Here is an 18,974-nt window from a genome sequence, read left to right as displayed (position 1 = left end):
CCCTACGCTTGGTCTGGGGTGTCTTCAGACATAGCGCTCCGGACGTCGGTTTGTTTGTACAAACCCGCCATAAACATGTTGCGGCCTCCTGCAGTATAGGTGCGCCAACAGCACAGAACCCGATCCAGCAAGCCGTTCCAGGTTCTCAGACAAAACCTGAGTGACACCCATTCTAAAGTTCCTAACGCGGCCTTTGCGTTACTCTACGACTAAATTTGTGACAGCCTGTCAACTACTCTGCTCCGAGTCTGCGGCGTGTAAGAAATAACCGCAAAATGGCGGACACAAGTATGCAGCACAGGCGACTGAATGTGGCCATGCAACGAGGCCATTGCATTCTGCTTCCAACAAAACAATGAGGTGTAGTCAACCACCACTGGATATCACGACCATCCACATGGGTCGCCACTTCCACGCCGCAGAGAGGCTTACAGTGCGTGGTAAGCGCACATCGGTTCAACACCGGGGATGCATTTTCGGCCCTTCTTCTGAATTATCTTGGTAGACAGATGCCGTTAAAGGGCGTAAGTAGTTGTAGAATTCTAGTTTTAAGGGGTAGAATGCGTGAAACTTGCCGGCAAAGCCTGCGAAGTCTTGTTGTGCTAGCATTTGAAATGGGTGACGTAATTGCCGTATAAATAGCGGAGTCGGTACTAAGGGTTCTCTACAATGCACGCGGCGGGCAGAGGCCACAGTGATGACGTCACTGGTGGTGCCACCGCGTTTCCAGCATTTGGCGGCATCGGACGAGGCACGAAAGCACGTGGCCGAAAGCAGCGGACATCTCAAATTTCGGCGACAATGACGCCAACGTGAGTTTTCCCGCACTTCAACGCAGTGAGGAGAAGCCTGAACACAGTCGCTGTTTTAACCGACTATTACGTCACCATTTTAAATGCTAGCCCAAATCTACTTGACGGCCTTTACCCACAAGCTTCATATATTCGAAATCTAGAATAACATTGCATTCTCAAAAAAAAAAAAACATTTCAGCTTCCTTTTAAGGCGCTGAAGGACATTCGGAATAAGTGGCCTTAGGCACCTGTAGCTGGGCCATGGGCGAGTGCTCGTAATTGAAAGTAGTAACTGTAGTTGTAGTAGTAGAGGTGGTGGTTTTATTTAAAAAACAATAATAATAAAAGGAAGGACAAAAGTTTTGCCATCGCTAGGGGAAGCAGCTGAGCAGGGGCAGCGGTAATAAAGGGATAGCAGGCAGACTGGAGAAATGAAATGAGAGGTGAGCGGACAAGTAGAATGGATAGGGGGGAAAGAGGTACAATATACAAGTAATCTATTTGCATTATAACCTACAAGGTCGGGTGCGTGTGATATCCTTCGTCAAAGTGGAATAAGAACAAGAAATTAAAAGGCGCCAAAAGAGGATCAGCACAATGCGCCAATGGCGGCCGCACTGCGCATGCGCTGTCTTTTATAGTATGCAAATGTTGTCAGGGTGGCGCATCATCCTGTCCTTTAATAATGCGCCCCCTTTTTTTCCCGATGCTACAGACTCCTAATGTGCACAATTGAATTCAGCGCGGCACAATAGTCAAACAAATTCTGCTGGGTTCCTAGCCATGTTGGAATTGTGGGTAACGAGAAAACAGATGTATGTGCTGCATAAGCCCGGAACGGTCAAATAAAACAAGTGAACATACCACACAGGGATTCCTTAAAGTTTATCTACAATAAACTCAGAAATAAGTGGCAGGCTGCATGGGAAAAGCACATAAACAACAAATTACATTCTGTGAAGCCCATTTTAGGGGAATGGCAATCATGTAGGCATCAAGAACGTTTTACCGAAGTTATTTTATGTCGGCTCCGCATTGGACACACCCACCTCACGCACAACTTTCTGCTAGGAAAACAAAACAAACCTCTTTGTGAAATGTGTAGTGCTGAACTCACAGTGAACCACATTTTAATTTCATGTATAAAACTAGAAGAACTAGCTAAGAAAGAAATATTTCACATTTTACAGGGAAAGCATCCCATTACACCCCATGTTACTTTTAGGTGATCGAGCATTGGTTGACATTTCATGTATTTTTAGGTTTCTCAAGGAAGCCAGCGTTTTAAGCAAACTCTAAGTATAAAAAGCTTCACCTTTAACAAAAACTCTAACCTTGTGTTTGGCGCATCATAGCCTCAGTTGCTTTTGCGCCATTAAAATCAATATAACTAACTAATCAAACACGCCCGCTGATGCCATAGCCGAAATTAGGCGAAAAGGTGCGATCGCTGTTGTTTAGTAATTCCGCGGCGAGGCTCGTAACATTCGGCTGCGCTGTAAAGGAATGCTATGCATGCAGATATGGACGTCGAGGGTGGTGGCGATGGCTCCGGCGACGGCAGCGACGATAAGGGCGCCGGTCAGACCTATCGCGATCCCCCGTCTGGCGGCCCTAGTAAGAAGGAAAAGCCGAAAACCAGCGCCCAGACTACTTCGACAGAGCCTGAGACTGAGCCTCCATCTAAGACCTCGCCGACGACCTCTTCTATTACGTCAACCACCACTACGACGGAGCTTACTACAACCACTGCAACGAAGTTTACTACAACCACTACGACGAAGCCTGCTACAACCGCTACCAAGGAAACGACAACTACGAAGAAAACGACCACTACAAAAAAAACGACCACTACAAAAAAAACGACCACTACCGAGAAAACGACCACTACCAAGAAAACGACCACTACAAAAAAAACTACCACTACCAAAAAAACGACCACTACAAAGAAAACGACCACTACCAAGAAAACGACGACTACCAAGAAAACGACGACAAAGAAAACTACGACTACCACTACGACCACTACAACGGCACCAGGTAAGCCCCAGACTCTGCAGACGCGGCGCGACACCTCTTTTTCATTCATGTCATTTATTTTACCGGGCAGTGCTTTCGCATTACAGAGGGGGTGGGACAGTGAAAAAAAAAACAATACATAGATAAAAAAGAGCACTATATATATGAACAATATTGAAAGATGTTAGAGATAGAGGACGAAAACATTGAGAACAAAAATACAGACGTAAAAAAATAAAAGGATTACAAAAAGAAAGCCTCATATAGTCTATATATGGGTAAACAACTTATCACAATTGGTCTGATTCTAACAGTGGGAGCAATTTGCTTTTAAAACGCGCAGTGTCGCTAACTCAAGTGGTTGTGGGTGAAAAATTATTCCAGTCACATGTTTTACGGAAGAAGGGATTAGAGCCGGTCACTGTGGGGCAGTGTGGAACACCTTCTTTTTTATTGTGGTCTATGTGAGGCCTATAAATAATCGTACTCTATAAATGTCTATAAATCATCGGGCGCTCTTAGGGAACTTAGGGATACAAGTGAAGGGAAAAGAGGTGCTCGTTATACGGCATACATGATGGAAGCCAAATCCACCGAAACCAAGGAGCGCGGGGGATTTCTTTATTTTTTAGTTTCTTATCAATGGGCGATAAATAAAGCAGAAGAAAAAAAAACAACCACATGCGGCTGGTGGGATCCGAACCCACAACCTCCGAATTTCGAGTCCAGTGCTTTACCAACTTAGTTCCGGAGACGGCTGCCGAATCTGCTGCTTTCAAGGGTATTTATGTGTAATGTAAGCGCAATTTGAGAGATCCGATACACTGCAGCGCAGCAAAAGACGAGGACACAAGAGACGAGAAACGAACAGCACGAGCGCTAACTTCCAACAAATTTTATTCTCCTGAAGCATCACATTTATACGCCAGAAAACAGTAATCACATGTGCGAACACTATCAATTCCTTAGAAAAACGAGCTCTTTATCTGAGAGGAGAATGGAAGGTGGGCTTACACACGAACATCCTGACCTATTTATCTTTTCGGCTTCAATGATTTCGCGCGTTAAACTTTCTCTGCTTTTTCCTATTACCAGACATTTATCAAAGAAAGGCTTACAGGTTTTTTACTTGCATGCGAGAATGTGGTCAACCAGCGATCCGCCTTGCCCGCATGCGATGCTTCAGGAGAATAAAATTTGTTGGAAGTTAGCGCTCGTGCTGTTCGTTTCTCGTCTCTTGTGTCCTCGTCTTTTGCTGCGCTACAGCGTATTGGAACTATGTACCAAAAAGCCCAAAAAGCCACGCTACTGCAATTGAGAGAGTTCACCAGCGCCACCCTCGTCCATAACGGCAAACGTAGTCGGTCCTGTATTACCGCGAGTGCTACGTGAGAACGTGGTCGAACGGTAAGGGCGGAAGCTTTACGAGAACCCTCTTATGTCACCTATGGCATCAAGGTTGCCAGAGTGTAGCGTATGTAGCTGTATAGCAGTGCACTTTGTAAAGTTGACTGTCAAGACCGCGCAAAAGGGACGAAGAAAGAAGGCACAAGAAAACAACGGGACAGGTGCCAACTTTCAAGGAGGTTTATTAGCCCAAACCCTTGCATTTTTTGTGAACCATCCGAGCTGTACACTAGAAGCTTATGAAAAAAAGAAATAATCAGCATGCATACTATTGGTGCTACCGATAGATCGCGACAACTCAATTACCCGTATGCTGTTTCCGTTTTTTGATATATGTATGAGCTTTTTATTATTCTGAAGGCGGTGCCAGAGACGTATTCCTCCGGCTGTAACAAGGACGCTATCCATTTTCACCAATAACAGCGACGGACTCAAGTTTACATGAGAGGCACCAATTAATAGCAGTTCTTAGACATAAAGTTGGTATTCAAGAAGGGTCATGTATGCTCAGCGTACAATCCCAGGTCTCGGAAAGGACTGTTACCCTTTGACAGTGCCCCTTCGAAGCCCGCCAAAACAAAGACAATTGCTAATTTCCTTTAGAATGCTAGGAAAGTCATGCCATCACATGCTGTCTGAGTTTTCGTGCCCAAGTTCGACGGATGAAATCCGGAAGTACAAAAGAAGCCTGTGCAAGTCATTCCTTAGATCCATAAAGTGGGCCTGGCATCAAAAAAGTTGAAAGTGAATATAAAGTTCAAGCTGTGCTATCTGCTCCATCCATGCATTCGAAAATTTGCACCATTAATAAGCCAGAAAACCGACAGGTTTCCACTATGAAACATCAAAAGTAGTTAACAAAATGTACGCCATGAGTTCTGTACCGGATTCCTTCAGGCTGCGGTATCATCTACATAGGACATACTGGTCGTTGTCGCTGTGGGTGTACCACTAACACTTACGTAATGTGCGCTACAAACACGGAAGCTTCCTTGCAAATCACTGCGGAATCTGCCAAGTGTGTCGACCGGATTTGGATAACACAATTTTTGTTTGGAGAGCGGTAAAGAGAAAATAGAACCAGAAAACTGAGGCCTATTTTATAAAGCGGGAAACATCGTAAACCGTCAGCATCGATCATTGACGCGGAGGCGGCTTTTCTTGGAGGGGCCCTGCAGGTTTTAAACATTTGATGTTTCATGCGCATATTTGTGTGTCGTTGCCAGTGTTTACTTGTCTTTTCTATCTTATAGTTTTATTATTTTGAGGCTTAGACGATTTCTCGAAAGTTCTAGGTTTATTAGGTGCACCATTTTTTCTGTGTTCTTCTTGGTCATTTTTTTTGTTCTTGACTCTCACATGGTTAGATAATATAGGAGTTATGGAAAACTTTTAGCTTCTTGTTTGCCTTGAACAAGACCACTTCTGTGTTATGCGGATGGATTCGCTTTCTTGGTGGTTGATTTTTTTTCTTTGCGGACTCTTGCGACTCAGTCCAACAAGTTCGCTTTTATGTGTTTATATCTTTTTTATATCTTTTATTATAATGGCTTGATATATTGTGTTGAATTGTTTTGATACCCTTCAGCAGTAGCGCCAGTCGTTTCTATAGGGATTAGATTTTGTGATAAACTTCTATCCTACGGCTCTGGCGCTTCATAAAAATTTGAAGCGTTTGGACTAATAAACCTCAGTTGAAAGTTAGCGCCTGTCGCCTTGTATTCTTATGCCTTCTTTGTCCCAGTTCCTTTTGCGCCATCTTCAGAACCAACCGTAACTATGAACAAACTAAAGCCAAACTACTTGCACGCTTGCTGCCACCCTGAAAAATCAAATGCATTCAAAGTTAAGCGCACACTACAGATGTTTAGAGCTTCGGGGGGCCATAGTACTCTCTCTCCTATATGAAGAAGAAGGGGAACATCTGACGTGAAGGCATTTGACCAAGGCTGTACATGAAGAAGCAACCAAAGTCGTATTTCCTTAACCCTCCTCGTGAATTCTTATACATTGGTGGCGCCACGCCTCTGAACAAGTTTGCAAACCTTGACGCTCATTCAAGCGCGTGCAGGCTACGCGAGCTTGTGCCCAGCTGCCCTAAATCCTGCCATTCTGTGGCAATAAAGTTGTTTCTCTCTCTTGTGCTATTCTACTTGACCTTCGTATAGTTTTCGTACGCGAATTAAAACAACCGGGCATTACTTGTGCCGATGATGCTCAAGTACTTGGCGTACACTGCAGACTACCGGACATTATTTGTGCCGATGATGCTCAAGTACTTGGTGTACACACTTCAGACGGACACCATGCTGTTATTTGTGCACTAGGGGTGACTGCCATCCTTATAACGTAACTGGAATTGATGGCTCTTACCGAAGAATGCGGGGACGCTGAAGGCTGTTCGTTTTATGCCTTTTTTTTTGAGTCGGTGCGTTCCGGTACCACGGGTGCGTATATAGCGTGGTGCATCAGAGCCAGTGGTGCGCCAGTGCATACTGCTGTGCCGAAGTTCATTTTCACGCGAGCGGCGCCAACCATTGGCGTATCAGTGCACGCTGGCGCGTCAGTGCAGTTTCATGCGCCAAGAATCATCACTGCGCACCGTTTCCTCTCTTACGCAGTCAAGGAGCTCTTCTGTACGGTGGGTGCCACGGCCGCACTTGCTACCATGTACCCCTACGACGGCCTGTGCCACTACCTGTTCTACACGCACGTGTTCGTCCATAATGGAACGGTGCAGGCGACGGAGCTCACCACAAGCTTTGAGAAGTTCAAAACAGTAGTCAAGGGTTACAAGCGGACGCAGGGAGGCCTGTCCTTTCATCACCTGTGAGTGGCGTGCGAGCAAGCTCCGTCTCTTTTTTAACGCGAGAGCGTTAAGATAAGATAAGATAAGAATTTATTGTGTACAAATTGGTTACATAAATTCAGTATACAGGCGGGGGTCCCAAAGACAAGCGACTGTCACGGAACCCCCGGTAGATTAATACTAACTTGATTAAAAAACAAGCAGCATCAGATACAGGTACAATTAGCAGCAATAACAATGGTATTTTAAATAAGTAACATTTATATAATGAGAATGTAATAGATCAGCAGGGCAAAACAAACAGACAAGCGAAACAAGAATAACAACCCACTATAAATAATATTGTACAGAGGACAAAACACATGTCTAGAACGAGCGAACTGTCTGTTCCGCACCTCCCAAAGCCGCTGCGACCAGGAAGTCAAAAAATGACAACAAAATCCTATACGTTTAACTGCACATGCTTACATCCAGACCATTTTTAACCAAATGCTATCTAAAGATATCGCGTATTCAGCCCGAAACATGCCCAGAACATGTTCTAGACAAGCGTTTTGCCCTCTGTACAAGATACAGCGTTGTGAAAAGACATATAACGAAACAATAGAGAATACAAGGATACAGTTGTCAAGAAACAAAAAATAAAGTAGAAATTTCTAGCAAATAATTAAGGACAAGATTTTCTACAGGAAATAGAAGCAGTTCACTCCACATTTTGCTGCAAAAAAACTTTTTAAATTCGATTTAAACGTAGACAAAGACATAGGTGATTTTAAACTCAGGGGTAAATTATTCCACACGGAAGTGCATGCAAAATGAGAATGACGTTTTCCATAATTAGTAAAAACTTGGGGAAGCAAGAAAGGCCACGTTACGCAGAAAATCCGGTTTCGGCGTTGCGAGCGAAAAACATGACTCTGGCAGGCAGTGTCTAGACAGCAACCTATAGGAAGCAGGTACGTGGGTCACCTCGGTCACGTGACCTTGCGGCATCATCACAACCGGCCCAACGGATTGTGTGCAAACTGCCCACTGCGGCCGGTGGCAGTTGAATTAATGATTGGTCTCTCCGGAAGGGCAACCTGGGCTACACAAGGTCCACCGCTGGGAGCACCTGCCATCCCAGAGCAGTGGCGCATCGCTTAACCGCTGCACCACTGCGCCAGGAGGGGTATGAGCCCTCCCAGGGATCTATGAATGCCAACTTGAGAGCGGCCTTGTGCATGTATGGGTATTAACCCGTTACGTACTATCGCGTCATACCCTCAAGGCGGGGCTTAAGTGTCCCTCCATTTTTTGACGTTCCTTTCAGGGCCAGTGTACGAGTTCGGGGTCGAGCGTCTTATCGAGAGACTAGTAAATTGGCCCATCATTTATTTAACACAGATTTTTGTAAATCGTGGCCTGCTGGTCCGAGTGGGCTTTTATTTGTTGGATAATGTTTGCGTAATAAAGTGCGAATGGGAACGTAATGAGATAGAAGCTTCAAATTATGTCTCGGAACGTCGCCATTGTGGCCCTGGCCGTCGCGGTCAACTAACCGATTTCGCTTTCTGTGCTCACCGCGGTTCCCGTGGTTACTTGAGTTTCGAACTGCATTAACGATGAGAGCCAGAAGCGTCCGGTAGGCCCTGCCGTACCCGTAGGATACGACGGATGATGAACGCTAGCTGTGGAGGAAATGATTTACGTAATCATGGAACCAAACGTAACGGTACGACTATTGTGCTTGTTATAGGAGGCATACAATGAATACTTTGTAGGCTGGGAAATGCGCAGGCACAGAATCGATCTCTTCATGCAGCGTGTTTGCGGGAGGTGTTGCTGATATATTTGTCGATGCTAGTAGCGTGTCCCACCAGGCATCGGGTCCAAAAGCACCGCCGCAGTGCCGAAGGAGGAAGGAAACGTGGGCCGGAGACGGGGAGTAGGGGAAGTGAAGGAAAAAACTGTATTCACATATTTACATTATTTACATAGAGCGGGACTGAGAATGGCTCTCAGTGGAAGGGGAACGTCTTCGTCAACCGTAGTCGACTGGAGCTAGCAGGCGTCTCTCGGCCACACTCACGACCGAGTTAAATATCGTTCGGTTTCCCCAGATCCCTGGCTGGGGAATAATGGTCGACGAGCACTGTCCAATCGGATGGACCGAAGGGGACCTTCTTGTTACCACCCACGGCTGGGCAGGTGCGGGTTTTTCCACTCTCACGCAGCTGGTTGATGAGAGGAGGAGATGCCGACTCATCCAGCGCTGCGGGATAGGAATCTCCCGAAGTCCTCCAGCAGGTGAATAAACTTGCTTCCCCGCCGAATGCCCAGAACGCGAGTCGGGGCCACGGAATTCTTCAATTATCCGCCAGCGTGACCGGCGCCGGCCCGTCGCCTCCTCTGTGGTCGCTCGGACAATACCTCCGGCATAGGAATTTCGCTGGGGTCATTGCCGACAATGGCCCCTGGCATTCTTGCTACACTAATCCGCTGAGGATCGGAGGGCATTCCAAGCATCCCACTTCCCATGGTCGTCGCGAGGTTGTCGACCTTGGTGATTGTTCACGGTAGCTGCTTGATCGGGCCCACGTGGTCCGAAGTACAGTCACAACAGCACGTCCGCCGCCCGAAGAGGTCTCGTAGTGGTTGCAGCCAACGCTGCTGCGCGCAGAGACCTGGAGTTGTGTCCGTTCGGCTTTTGGTCACAGCTGGGCCCAAAGGTTCTTCTTGCTTCGTTGACAACTGTAACGGTCTCAACCAGCAAGGTACACAGCCCAACAAGCAGAAAGCGCCAAACCGACTTTAAGAACTGCCAAGCTGTTTTCGGTCGACAAAGTCTGTTTAGAAAAAATGAGCTGTCGCGTGAAATTTACGTCCTCCTCCGAAAGTTTCCAAGTTTGACCAAACCAGAATACAGAGAGCTTGTTTAGCCAAAAGGGAAAATTTTCTAAAATTTTGGGGGGGTGCCGTAGCACGGTTTATGTCACAGAAAGCCACCGCCCGTGAGAGCACAAAGGGAAGGTGGAGCTGTTGAACACACATACAAAACAGACAAAATGATTCCCGCTAAAGCAAAAAACAAAATACAAATTTGCAGGCCATCAGCGTTGCCATTACCTCGCACTTTACTGCAACGCATGTAAACTGAGTCCCGCAATGCCAAGCTCCAAAATTTCGCTCTCATTTTTGTATCAGAGTTAAATGAACAAAAAAACAAAAAAAACAAGCATTAAACTCAATATGGGATTATGCGTCATATCCGCCCCTTGCGCAGCCGCGGTCCGACAGCTGCTTTAGCAGATGAGACATTGCATAATGCTAGGAATTTCAGCTTGCATTTCTGTACAGGAGAGTTAAATGAACAAAAAGAGACAAGCATTCAACTCAAGAACGGATTATTCCTCGAATCTGCCCGCAAACAGCGGTGCGACTCAGGGAATTTACTGGTTCCTATTTTTCAGCCGCCCCCTGCGCAGCCGCGGTCCGATAGCTACTCTAGCAGGTGCAAAATTACACAAGGCTAGGAACTTCAGCTTGGGACCCTGCACTGTTCTTCGTCCAAGTCTCGCGGTTCTGAAGTTTAGCTGACGCTCAGAAAGCAGAATGCGAGAAGGGAGCGAACGAGTGCGAATGCCGTGCCAGCGTATCCGTCTCTCTCGGATTGGGTTCGCGCGTTGCGTTCTCTTGGCTTGTGTTCCCACGGGGCGGGTGCGAACTCTTGAGCACCGAGGTGCCAAATTGGGGCGGCCACGCGGTTCGGATTTCAGTCGAGCAGTCAACAAGAGCCGCACTTTCCCCTTAATTAACTCTTCCCGTTTGGCCACCTCTGTGCGCTGCCGCTCCGTGGAAACCCTCGCAGTTGGTTTGTGGGGCGCGTCACTAGCCATCGCGGAACCGTCACAGGTTAAGTCGTCGGCGTTCGCCTCATTGTCAGTTTGTGATCCAGCCTGCTCTGGCTCACTACCGTGAGAGTTTATGAGGGTTACAGGGTCACGTTTGCCCTCTTCACCCGCGTGCTCTGCTGGCGCTGCGAATTCTGGAGCCTTCGAACTGGTGAGGACCTGCGCAGCGTTATCTCCAAGACTAAGGCCCTTTTCTTTGGGCAGCCTATCCAAGCGATTTGGGAAAATCGAGGGATGCTGCATAGGCAGGTCTTGGGAGACGGCTGCCTCGGTCAGACGCAGCTCGAGCGGGCTCTCGATCGCGACGCGGGCAGTAAGTTGGTCATGTTGGATACCTTTCCTATCCTTATACTGGCGGTACAGCAGGCCAGAACGGAACTGGAAAGGTATGTTCTTCCGTGACACACCTATGTCACTTTGGTGACTCAAATTTTGTACGGTTTGGTCTTTCTCTTGCTCAGCGGTGAACGTTTCTCTGTCCACACGAAGGAGTTCGAGAAAGCCATCCGAGTGGGGTAACACAAGATGGGTATTCAGTTTCTCACCTAGCCCCAACTCATCACTTGCGCCTGCTTCGAAAGACTCACTATAGCCTGCACTACTGTCGGTACTCTTTACCCCTGTGCAATAAGTGAGTAAGTCCTGCGCTGGCTCGTCATTAGGTAACGCGGAGCCGTCACAGTTTAAGTCGCCGGCGTCCGTTTCATCCACAGTTTGCAATAAAGCCTGCTCTAGCTCATCACCGTGAGAATTTACAGGCTTCGGGCATACAGGTTGAGGTTTGCCCTGTTCAACCACGTGCTCTGCTGGCGCCGCGACCTCACGAGCCTTCGAAATGGTAAGGACCTTCGCAGCGTTATCTCCAAAACAAAGGCCTTTTTCTTGGGGCAGCATATCCAAGCGATTAGGGAAAATCGAGGGATGCTGCTTAGGCAGGTTTTGGGAGACGGCTGCCCCGGTCAGACGCACCTCGAGCGGGCTCTCGATCGCGACGCTGGCAATGGGCAAAGACACGCTGGTTTCAGTAGAGCATAACTCATTTTCGGGTGTTTGGTCGCGAGCGGCTGTCGTTCCCTCATCGTTGAACTGATCATTGTTTCGAGGCAGCGCTGAGGCGCATTCTTCGCTTACAATAGAACTTGCAGTTGCCTCCTTCAGCGCGCGACTGCTTTCTGGAGGACTACCTTTTTGCGCTGCGCCTACGCCTTTCTGAGTTGCAAGGGCAATCTCTGCGGCATCCCGCTTTTCAGCTAACGCTGCGCTCTGGCTTGGAGCGCCACAGTCGCTGTCAGGTGACTGACAACGACGCTCTGTGCCGTAGATTATCGCGTCAACTTCCCGACTGCCACTGTTCTTCTGAGCAACTACATTGTGCGTAGCTGACCAAGCGAGGCTCTTTGGCTGGTCACTGACGCATTGACGGGAGCGCGGCCCGCTGCTATCACTTCGGCTTTTAGACTCGGTCTGTACGCGAATTCCGAAGTATCGGAAGAGGGCACTTTTGGCGTTGTCGTAGTTTCTGGCATCCTCATCGGACAGTCGCGCTAATACGGCGCTGACATCGCAAGGAAGGATGGCCAGCAACATCATTGACCATTCGCCCTGATCTAGTTCCTCCTCCGCACATACCTGTTCAAAATTCGCGAGGAACGTTCTGAAGCTCTCGCCTCTCTGAAAAGTCCGCAACCGATCTCGGGCCCTTCGCTGTCTGAGAAACTGAGTAGTACGTATGAGCTCCTGCTGTTCTCGTTTTCGTAGTTCCTCGAGCTCAGCGCGTCTCTTACGGCATTGCTCCTGCCATTCTATTTCAACCCTGTCGGCCTTCTCCTTGCGCTCTTTTTCAATCCTGTCAGCCTCCTTCTTAGCGGCTTCCTTGCGGTAAAGGCGTTCTTTTTCAACCCTGTCGGACTCCTCCTTGCGTTCCTTTTTAACCCTGACGGCCTCCTTCTTAGCGGCTTCCTTGCGGTAAAGGCGTTCTTTTTCAAACCTGTCGGCCTCCTCCTTAGCGTTCCTGATTCCCTCCTGAATGACTTCCCAGGTCTCCCAAATTTTGTCACCCACCTCCTTAGCACCACATTCCTTAATAGCCTCAATCAGCTGCGGCTTTCTGTGACTTTTCCTGGCCTCAATACCCAGCTTTTCACACAGCAACATCAACTCTGGCTTCTTTAGCTTGCTCAAATCCATGGCAATTCCCGAACGAGGACTTTCAAAAATAAGCTGCTACGTGAAATGCTTAAGCGAGCACGTGCAGAAAAACAATCTACAGGTAGTGATAAATTTCCAGAGTTATCAAGCCTGGCAGATTCTTAAAGGGAGACTGAAGCACTTTTTTTGAAAATCAGGCTGGCAGCGGCGTCCTATAGTTTTTCATGCTGTATGCTCGAATATCGCATCCAAATAAGGCAAAAACAAGCGCGAATTGCCTTTTTTAGCAGAAATATGCGGCCTCTGCCGCAGGGCACGCCGCGCGGCGCGCCGCCGCCCGTGATTGGTCAAGCGAGGTCGTGACGTCACTTTGAGGACTGGAGAAGCTGCCGATGCGGATCCGGCGCTGCGCTGAGTGCAGATCGCAGCTTTCCGTGGCGTTGTTAAAGCGAATATGGCGACTATTTTTTTACTGACCTCTAAAGAAAAGGATACTACAGTTTGTTCATTCCACGTATCACCTGAAAGCAAAAAAGACACGAGCAAAAAATTCTACGCCTAGCACAAGCATACGCTAGCGTGAAAGACACGTACGCAGATCATGCGTAAAAGGTGCCAGCACAACCTCGGCTGGTATTCTCGGAAAGGAAGGGGTGCGAACAATACTCAAGTCAATTACCACCACCGGACGCCTCCTGGCTCGCCGGAAAGAGCGTCATCCTAAAGAAAAGGCCCGAAGCGCTGTGTACAAAAAATCCTATTCCCATTACCCGGCGTAGGTTGGGGCAAGAACGTGTTTCAAGGAAACGATGAAGCAGCACAAAGCTGATGTCAAATTTAGCGAAGCGCAGTGGCCAAGCACTGCGAGGCATGTGACCACAGGATATTGAAGGAATCATTATGCGCTGGAAACCAAGCTAAATACGCGCACAAGGCTGCTGCTTCACTCGTGGCGCGTTCAGCAGATGCCAGAAAATATTAATCGCTGGCTCGGAAACGTTCGCCCTGCCTAGATTTGCAGTTTATGTTCAGTGAAGTAGTGGCCAACTATATGTGTGTTTAAAAGCCAAGCTAGCTGCAACTCGTTCACTGCCACAACTTGAAGAAGAAACCGACTAAGGTTGTGAGACATGATGTTTTTTTGCAAAAACTTGGTTGGCATTCATTTCTCTGTTAAATTTGCATCCGAAATCAGAACGTCGAACGCTTTCATTTTAATCGCTTAGATACGATTAAACGAGATGCCGCATATGAAGAGCTTCAATGCTTGCTTGCTTTGCTTTATTGTGTTTTGCTTTGCTTGCTTGCTTGGACACGTCGAACCGAGTACAATATCACTAACCGAGCCTTGCTGAGCACGCCTCAGGTGGTCTGGCCGCACCTATAAGCTGAGAAGAGCAACACATGCTTGAGCCTCTATTAGGTTTCTGCAGGGGCGTGTTTCTAGTGAGCATGTTTCTGCTTTTAGAAGAGGCGCTTCTTCGAAATGGTGACACGCCTCTCATGCGCGAGGAAATGAAAGGAACTGCGTCATGGTTCAGCCGCGACCGAAATCTCCAGAGATCACATTAGGGACAAGCTCTGCATGTAGCCGGTGTCACGAAAGTGCTTCGAGCAGAGTACGCTTGCTTTGGTCGGCTTGAATTCTTCGTCAAAGCAGCGAGCGCTTGCGCTGCGAGCGTATGATCTTGCGGAAAACAGTGGAAGACGACACAGTCGCGGGCCTAGTTGCTCGTGGACACGAAAGCAGAGTAGTACCTCGTGTTGAATCTGATTCTCAAGGTCGGCTGACACGCTTTGTACGTCACAACGCACGCAGTACGAGGAACAACGCATGCAGCACGAGAAACAACGCGCGCTGAAAGCTCGCTGGGGTGCGCCGAAGTATCCCCGGCTCCTCAACGTGACGTCACGTTGGCCGACATGGACGAGGTTTCCCTCTCCGCTGTTCTCCTCTCCTGCGGTCGCGCGCGGCGCGGGAGATTTAAACATCGCGTTTTTAATTGGTGATTGCGAAACTGTTTTGGCCAAAATCGAAAAAATAATTTCACAGACGTGATCAGCAATGACACTACTTCAAAACCCTAAAAAATTAGCTGATTCGAAAACCGCCTCAGTCTCCCTTTAAAGAAAGTCAAGCGCTCACCACTGCTGAAGCCAGGACCAAGCGTGGAAGATCCCACCGCTGCCAACCAGTTGATATATTTGTCGATGCTAGTAGCGTGTCCCACCAGGCATCGGGTCCAAAAGCACCGCCGCAGTGCCGAAGGAGGAAGGAAACGTGGGCCGGAGACGGGGAGTAGGGGAAGTGAAGGAAAAAACTGTATTCACATATTTACATTATTTACATAGAGCGGGACTGAGAATGGCTCTCAGTGGAAGGGGAACGTCTTCGTCAACCGTAGTCGACTGGAGCTAGCAGGCGTCTCTCGGCCACACTCACGGCCGAGTTAAATATCGTTCGGTTTCCCCAGATCCCTGGCTGGGGAATAATGGTCGACGAGCACTGTCCAATCGGATGGACCGAAGGGGACCTTCTTGTTACCACCCACGGCTGGGCAGGTGCGGGTTTTTCCACTCTCACGCAGCTGGTTGATGAGAGGAGGAGATGCTGACTCATCCAGCGCTGCGGGATAGGAATCTCCCGAAGTCCTCCAGCAGGTGAATAAACTTGCTTCCCCGCCGAATGCCCAGAACGCGAGTCGGGGCCACGGAATTCTTCAATTATCCGCCAGCGTGACCGGCGCCGGCCCGTCGCCTCCTCTGTGGTCGCTCGGACAATACCTCCGGCATAGGAATTTCGCTGGGGTCACTGCCGACAATGGCCCCTGGCATTCTTGCTACACTAATCCGCTGAGGATCGGAGGGCATTCCAAGCATCCCACTTCCCATGGTCGTCGCGAGGTTGTCGACCATGGTGATTGTTCACGGTAGCTGCTTGATCGGGACCACGTGGTCCGAAGTACAGTCACAACATTGCTTGAAAGCTGCTCTGTTCAGAGCGGAGAGTTTGTCGCACTGGCCGAATTGCGCTGCAGAAGATGAGCAGAGCCGCCTCTCAAGAAAACTGCTTTCGAGGAAAAAAAAAAGGCTCAGTGACTACTTCAACCACACCATGAGGGAAATGATGGAGGAGGGAGTGCAAGAAGCGAGAGATGAAGAGAAGCCGTAAAGGAGGGCTCTCAATTGCTAGAGAGTTTTAGAACGCGAGGAACGTTTCGGTGAAAGGGATAAGGGAACAGCGGGGGTCAAGTGTGCATGCACAGAACAGTACTCCGAGGGGTGATTATTGTTCATGCTCACTGGAGCTCCGCTATTCCCCTTTCCCCTAAACCGATAGGGCACCCTTGTTCCAAAACTCGCCGTTTCCGACCGCCTGGGCTTCTTTTATGCGAAGCATACTAGCCGCACAACCGAGCTCTTCCTTGCTGCGCCGCGCGCGGCCGCGTAGCTACCACTTGACCTACATCGGCGCACCACGTGATATGACGTCACAACAGCTTTGAAAGCTGGGGCTCAACTCGTGCGCTCGCTTGCGGACGCGCAGCCTCCGCCGTCGGCCTATGCTTCGCATCCTAGGCTTAACCATAAGCTAAGCCAGGCCATTTTTGTGTGCACACATGCAAACTTTCCGCGTGTGACCTTGTTCCCTCTCCTCAGTACTTTCCCCCTTTTCTGCTTTATTTCGATTTCCCCCGTCAGTTCCTCTGCCCTTCCTCCTCCTCTTTCCCTCTATTCTTTCCACCTCTCCGTACGGGAGCGCGGTTGAGATGTCCACAGGGTGCTAGAGTTACGGCGTATTCCCTTCCTTCGATGCCGTTTTGCATGTGGACGAGACCATGACGACGTCATATTGGGGGAAATAGACAGTTTGCTGCTTACTCAGAGAAGGATGCCATTGTTGAAACGAGACAGTGACCCATGCGACTGGTGGCGGACCGTGGGTTCTTACAGATACCCCAGTCTGTCAAAGCTGTGCACGAAGTACCTCGCAATACCTGCCACTTCAGTGCCAGGTGAGAGGGCATTTTCTGTGGCTGGAGAAGTCGTTTCAGCTAGAAGGGAACGAATTCTGCCTGACCATGTCGAGCAGCTGGTTTTCCTTCACGACAACCTTTAATATTCATCCGCGCAACGCGCTTTTGTGCTTATGGCAAGCTAGCCCTAATCAATTCTGCGTACTAGTTATTTTCTGTGATATTTCCACCCCTCTAGGAATAATGCTCTAGACTTTGATACTTTTTGTGCAGCCACACACACCTTTTGTGTTCATTTACATCACAGTTGAACTGTGATGTTTTTGGGTGCTCAAATAAATGTTTTGTAGTGGTTAAATGCATCTGTCCTTGATTATTCGATATTCGATTCGATATTCGGAACTAAGTACACGTATTTGATTCTTATTCGAAAAATTTGATATTCGCACATCCCTAAGGCATGCCTCTTAGCGCACGCTGTAACTGCATGTTTGCTCATGCAGAAAAATCACTTACGGACGCCAAGCTGTGTTTTGTTTTCCTTCCCAGGTATACTACCACTTTATCAATAACAGGCAACCGACCAGCTCTCACTGAACTGGCGTCGCACAACTTGAAGCACTACGGTATGCTTGGAGTAGTGGGAAGCGGCCTCCCGTTCTATAATTTTGTGGCCGGTCTCCACGCTGTATTCACCGTACGTCTCTTTTGTGTACTTTTCTTTGTGACGAGGACAGCGCTGCGGTCTGGCCGTCCTTAATGCGAGAGCATTATACTGCTGTGTCACGCAAGCAAAAACTTTCGCAATTTCGCCCCTACGATTGCGTCGTTCTCTGAAAATTAATCTGTGAAAGTGTGATTGTGACATATAGTGCGTGATAAACTATTTCCGTGTTAAAATTTAATTGGTGAGATGGAATTAGTTCATTAATTAAATGCGGAAAAAGGCGAAAAAGTACACGAACGTCAAAATACCCATAGACGTCTATATATTGCATGGACGTCAGAACAGCCACGGACGTCGATGCAGTATGTGGATGTTTTGCTTTCGCATTGCTGCTATGCGGGTCGCCACTTTGGTCTGAAAAAAATAATAAAAAATGACAAAAAAATTGGAGGGAGAAAAAGACGTCTGGGAAAGGCTCTAAGCAGACTTAAGTGGAATCATGCAATTTTTGTGACAACCTGTTGCCTACCTCATGCCATGGAATTGCTTGTGCACTGCATGGGTAGCACTTGAGACGCAATTAAATTAATGATAATAATACTGATGCTAATATTAACAGTACTAATAACGACAATAAATTTTTTGCTCCTTTCCTTCGCAACAAGAACCGTCCCACTCCGCTAAAGCGCTGTTATATGCTTCTCCGCTCCGTTGCCAGCCGGCAACGTGACCCTCATGATATGTTACCTTTCATTCAACAGAATCAGGGCCATAGAGATATCATAAACAAGGCGCAATTACAGTAAAAGTAAGACCTCTTATCGACGACCACTCCGAATCAAAAATATTATGCCTCAAGCAACCCGTGGCAGCGATTGACCAACACTACGCATTTGGTATTTTTAAACGAAGAAATGTTGAGCTTCTCTTAAGCCAGTTTAGTAAGAAATTGGGAATATTCTGTATAAAGTATGCATAGGGACATCTTTTTTTATAAATTATGGGCATACTGATGTGTTTACTTTTTTAATACTTGATGGCAAAGGATGTATAAGCTTAAAGACATGGATTGTTTTTCCAGACTTGATGGAACACTGTTCAAGAAGGAAAAACAGTCATCTTGTCTAGTTAGCGCGTGAGTAGACGAGTGGCATCCCAACACACGGACACTCATACAATTATTCTATTGCACTCAAGGTATCAGGCCACGTGATGCCGCATTGGAAGCAGATTGGAAAGGACTGTAAAGATCGCTAAAAA

At 47.9% G+C, this 18,974-nt stretch overlaps 1 protein-coding gene across 1 annotated transcript in view; it reads left to right on the top strand.

The window, feature by feature from the left end:
• LOC149332074 (uncharacterized) overlaps window positions 1–18,974 on the top strand; it is a 47,851-nt gene that overhangs the window by 10,789 nt on the left and 18,088 nt on the right. Inside the window, exons 6-7 of the mRNA XM_089557466.1 lie at window positions 2,316–2,834; window positions 6,842–7,049. Of these exons, the coding sequence (XP_089413592.1) occupies window positions 2,316–2,834; window positions 6,842–7,049 (727 nt within the window). The remainder of the gene's footprint in view (window positions 1–2,315; window positions 2,835–6,841; window positions 7,050–18,974) is intronic.

This window comes from Amblyomma mixtum, chromosome 8, assembly GCF_055824585.1.
Source record: "Amblyomma mixtum isolate Tamu chromosome 8, ASM5582458v1, whole genome shotgun sequence".
NCBI lineage: Eukaryota > Metazoa > Arthropoda > Arachnida > Ixodida > Ixodidae > Amblyomma > Amblyomma mixtum.
Note: the sequence above shows the minus strand (reverse complement) of the source record. Positions and strands in the feature narration are given on the sequence as shown.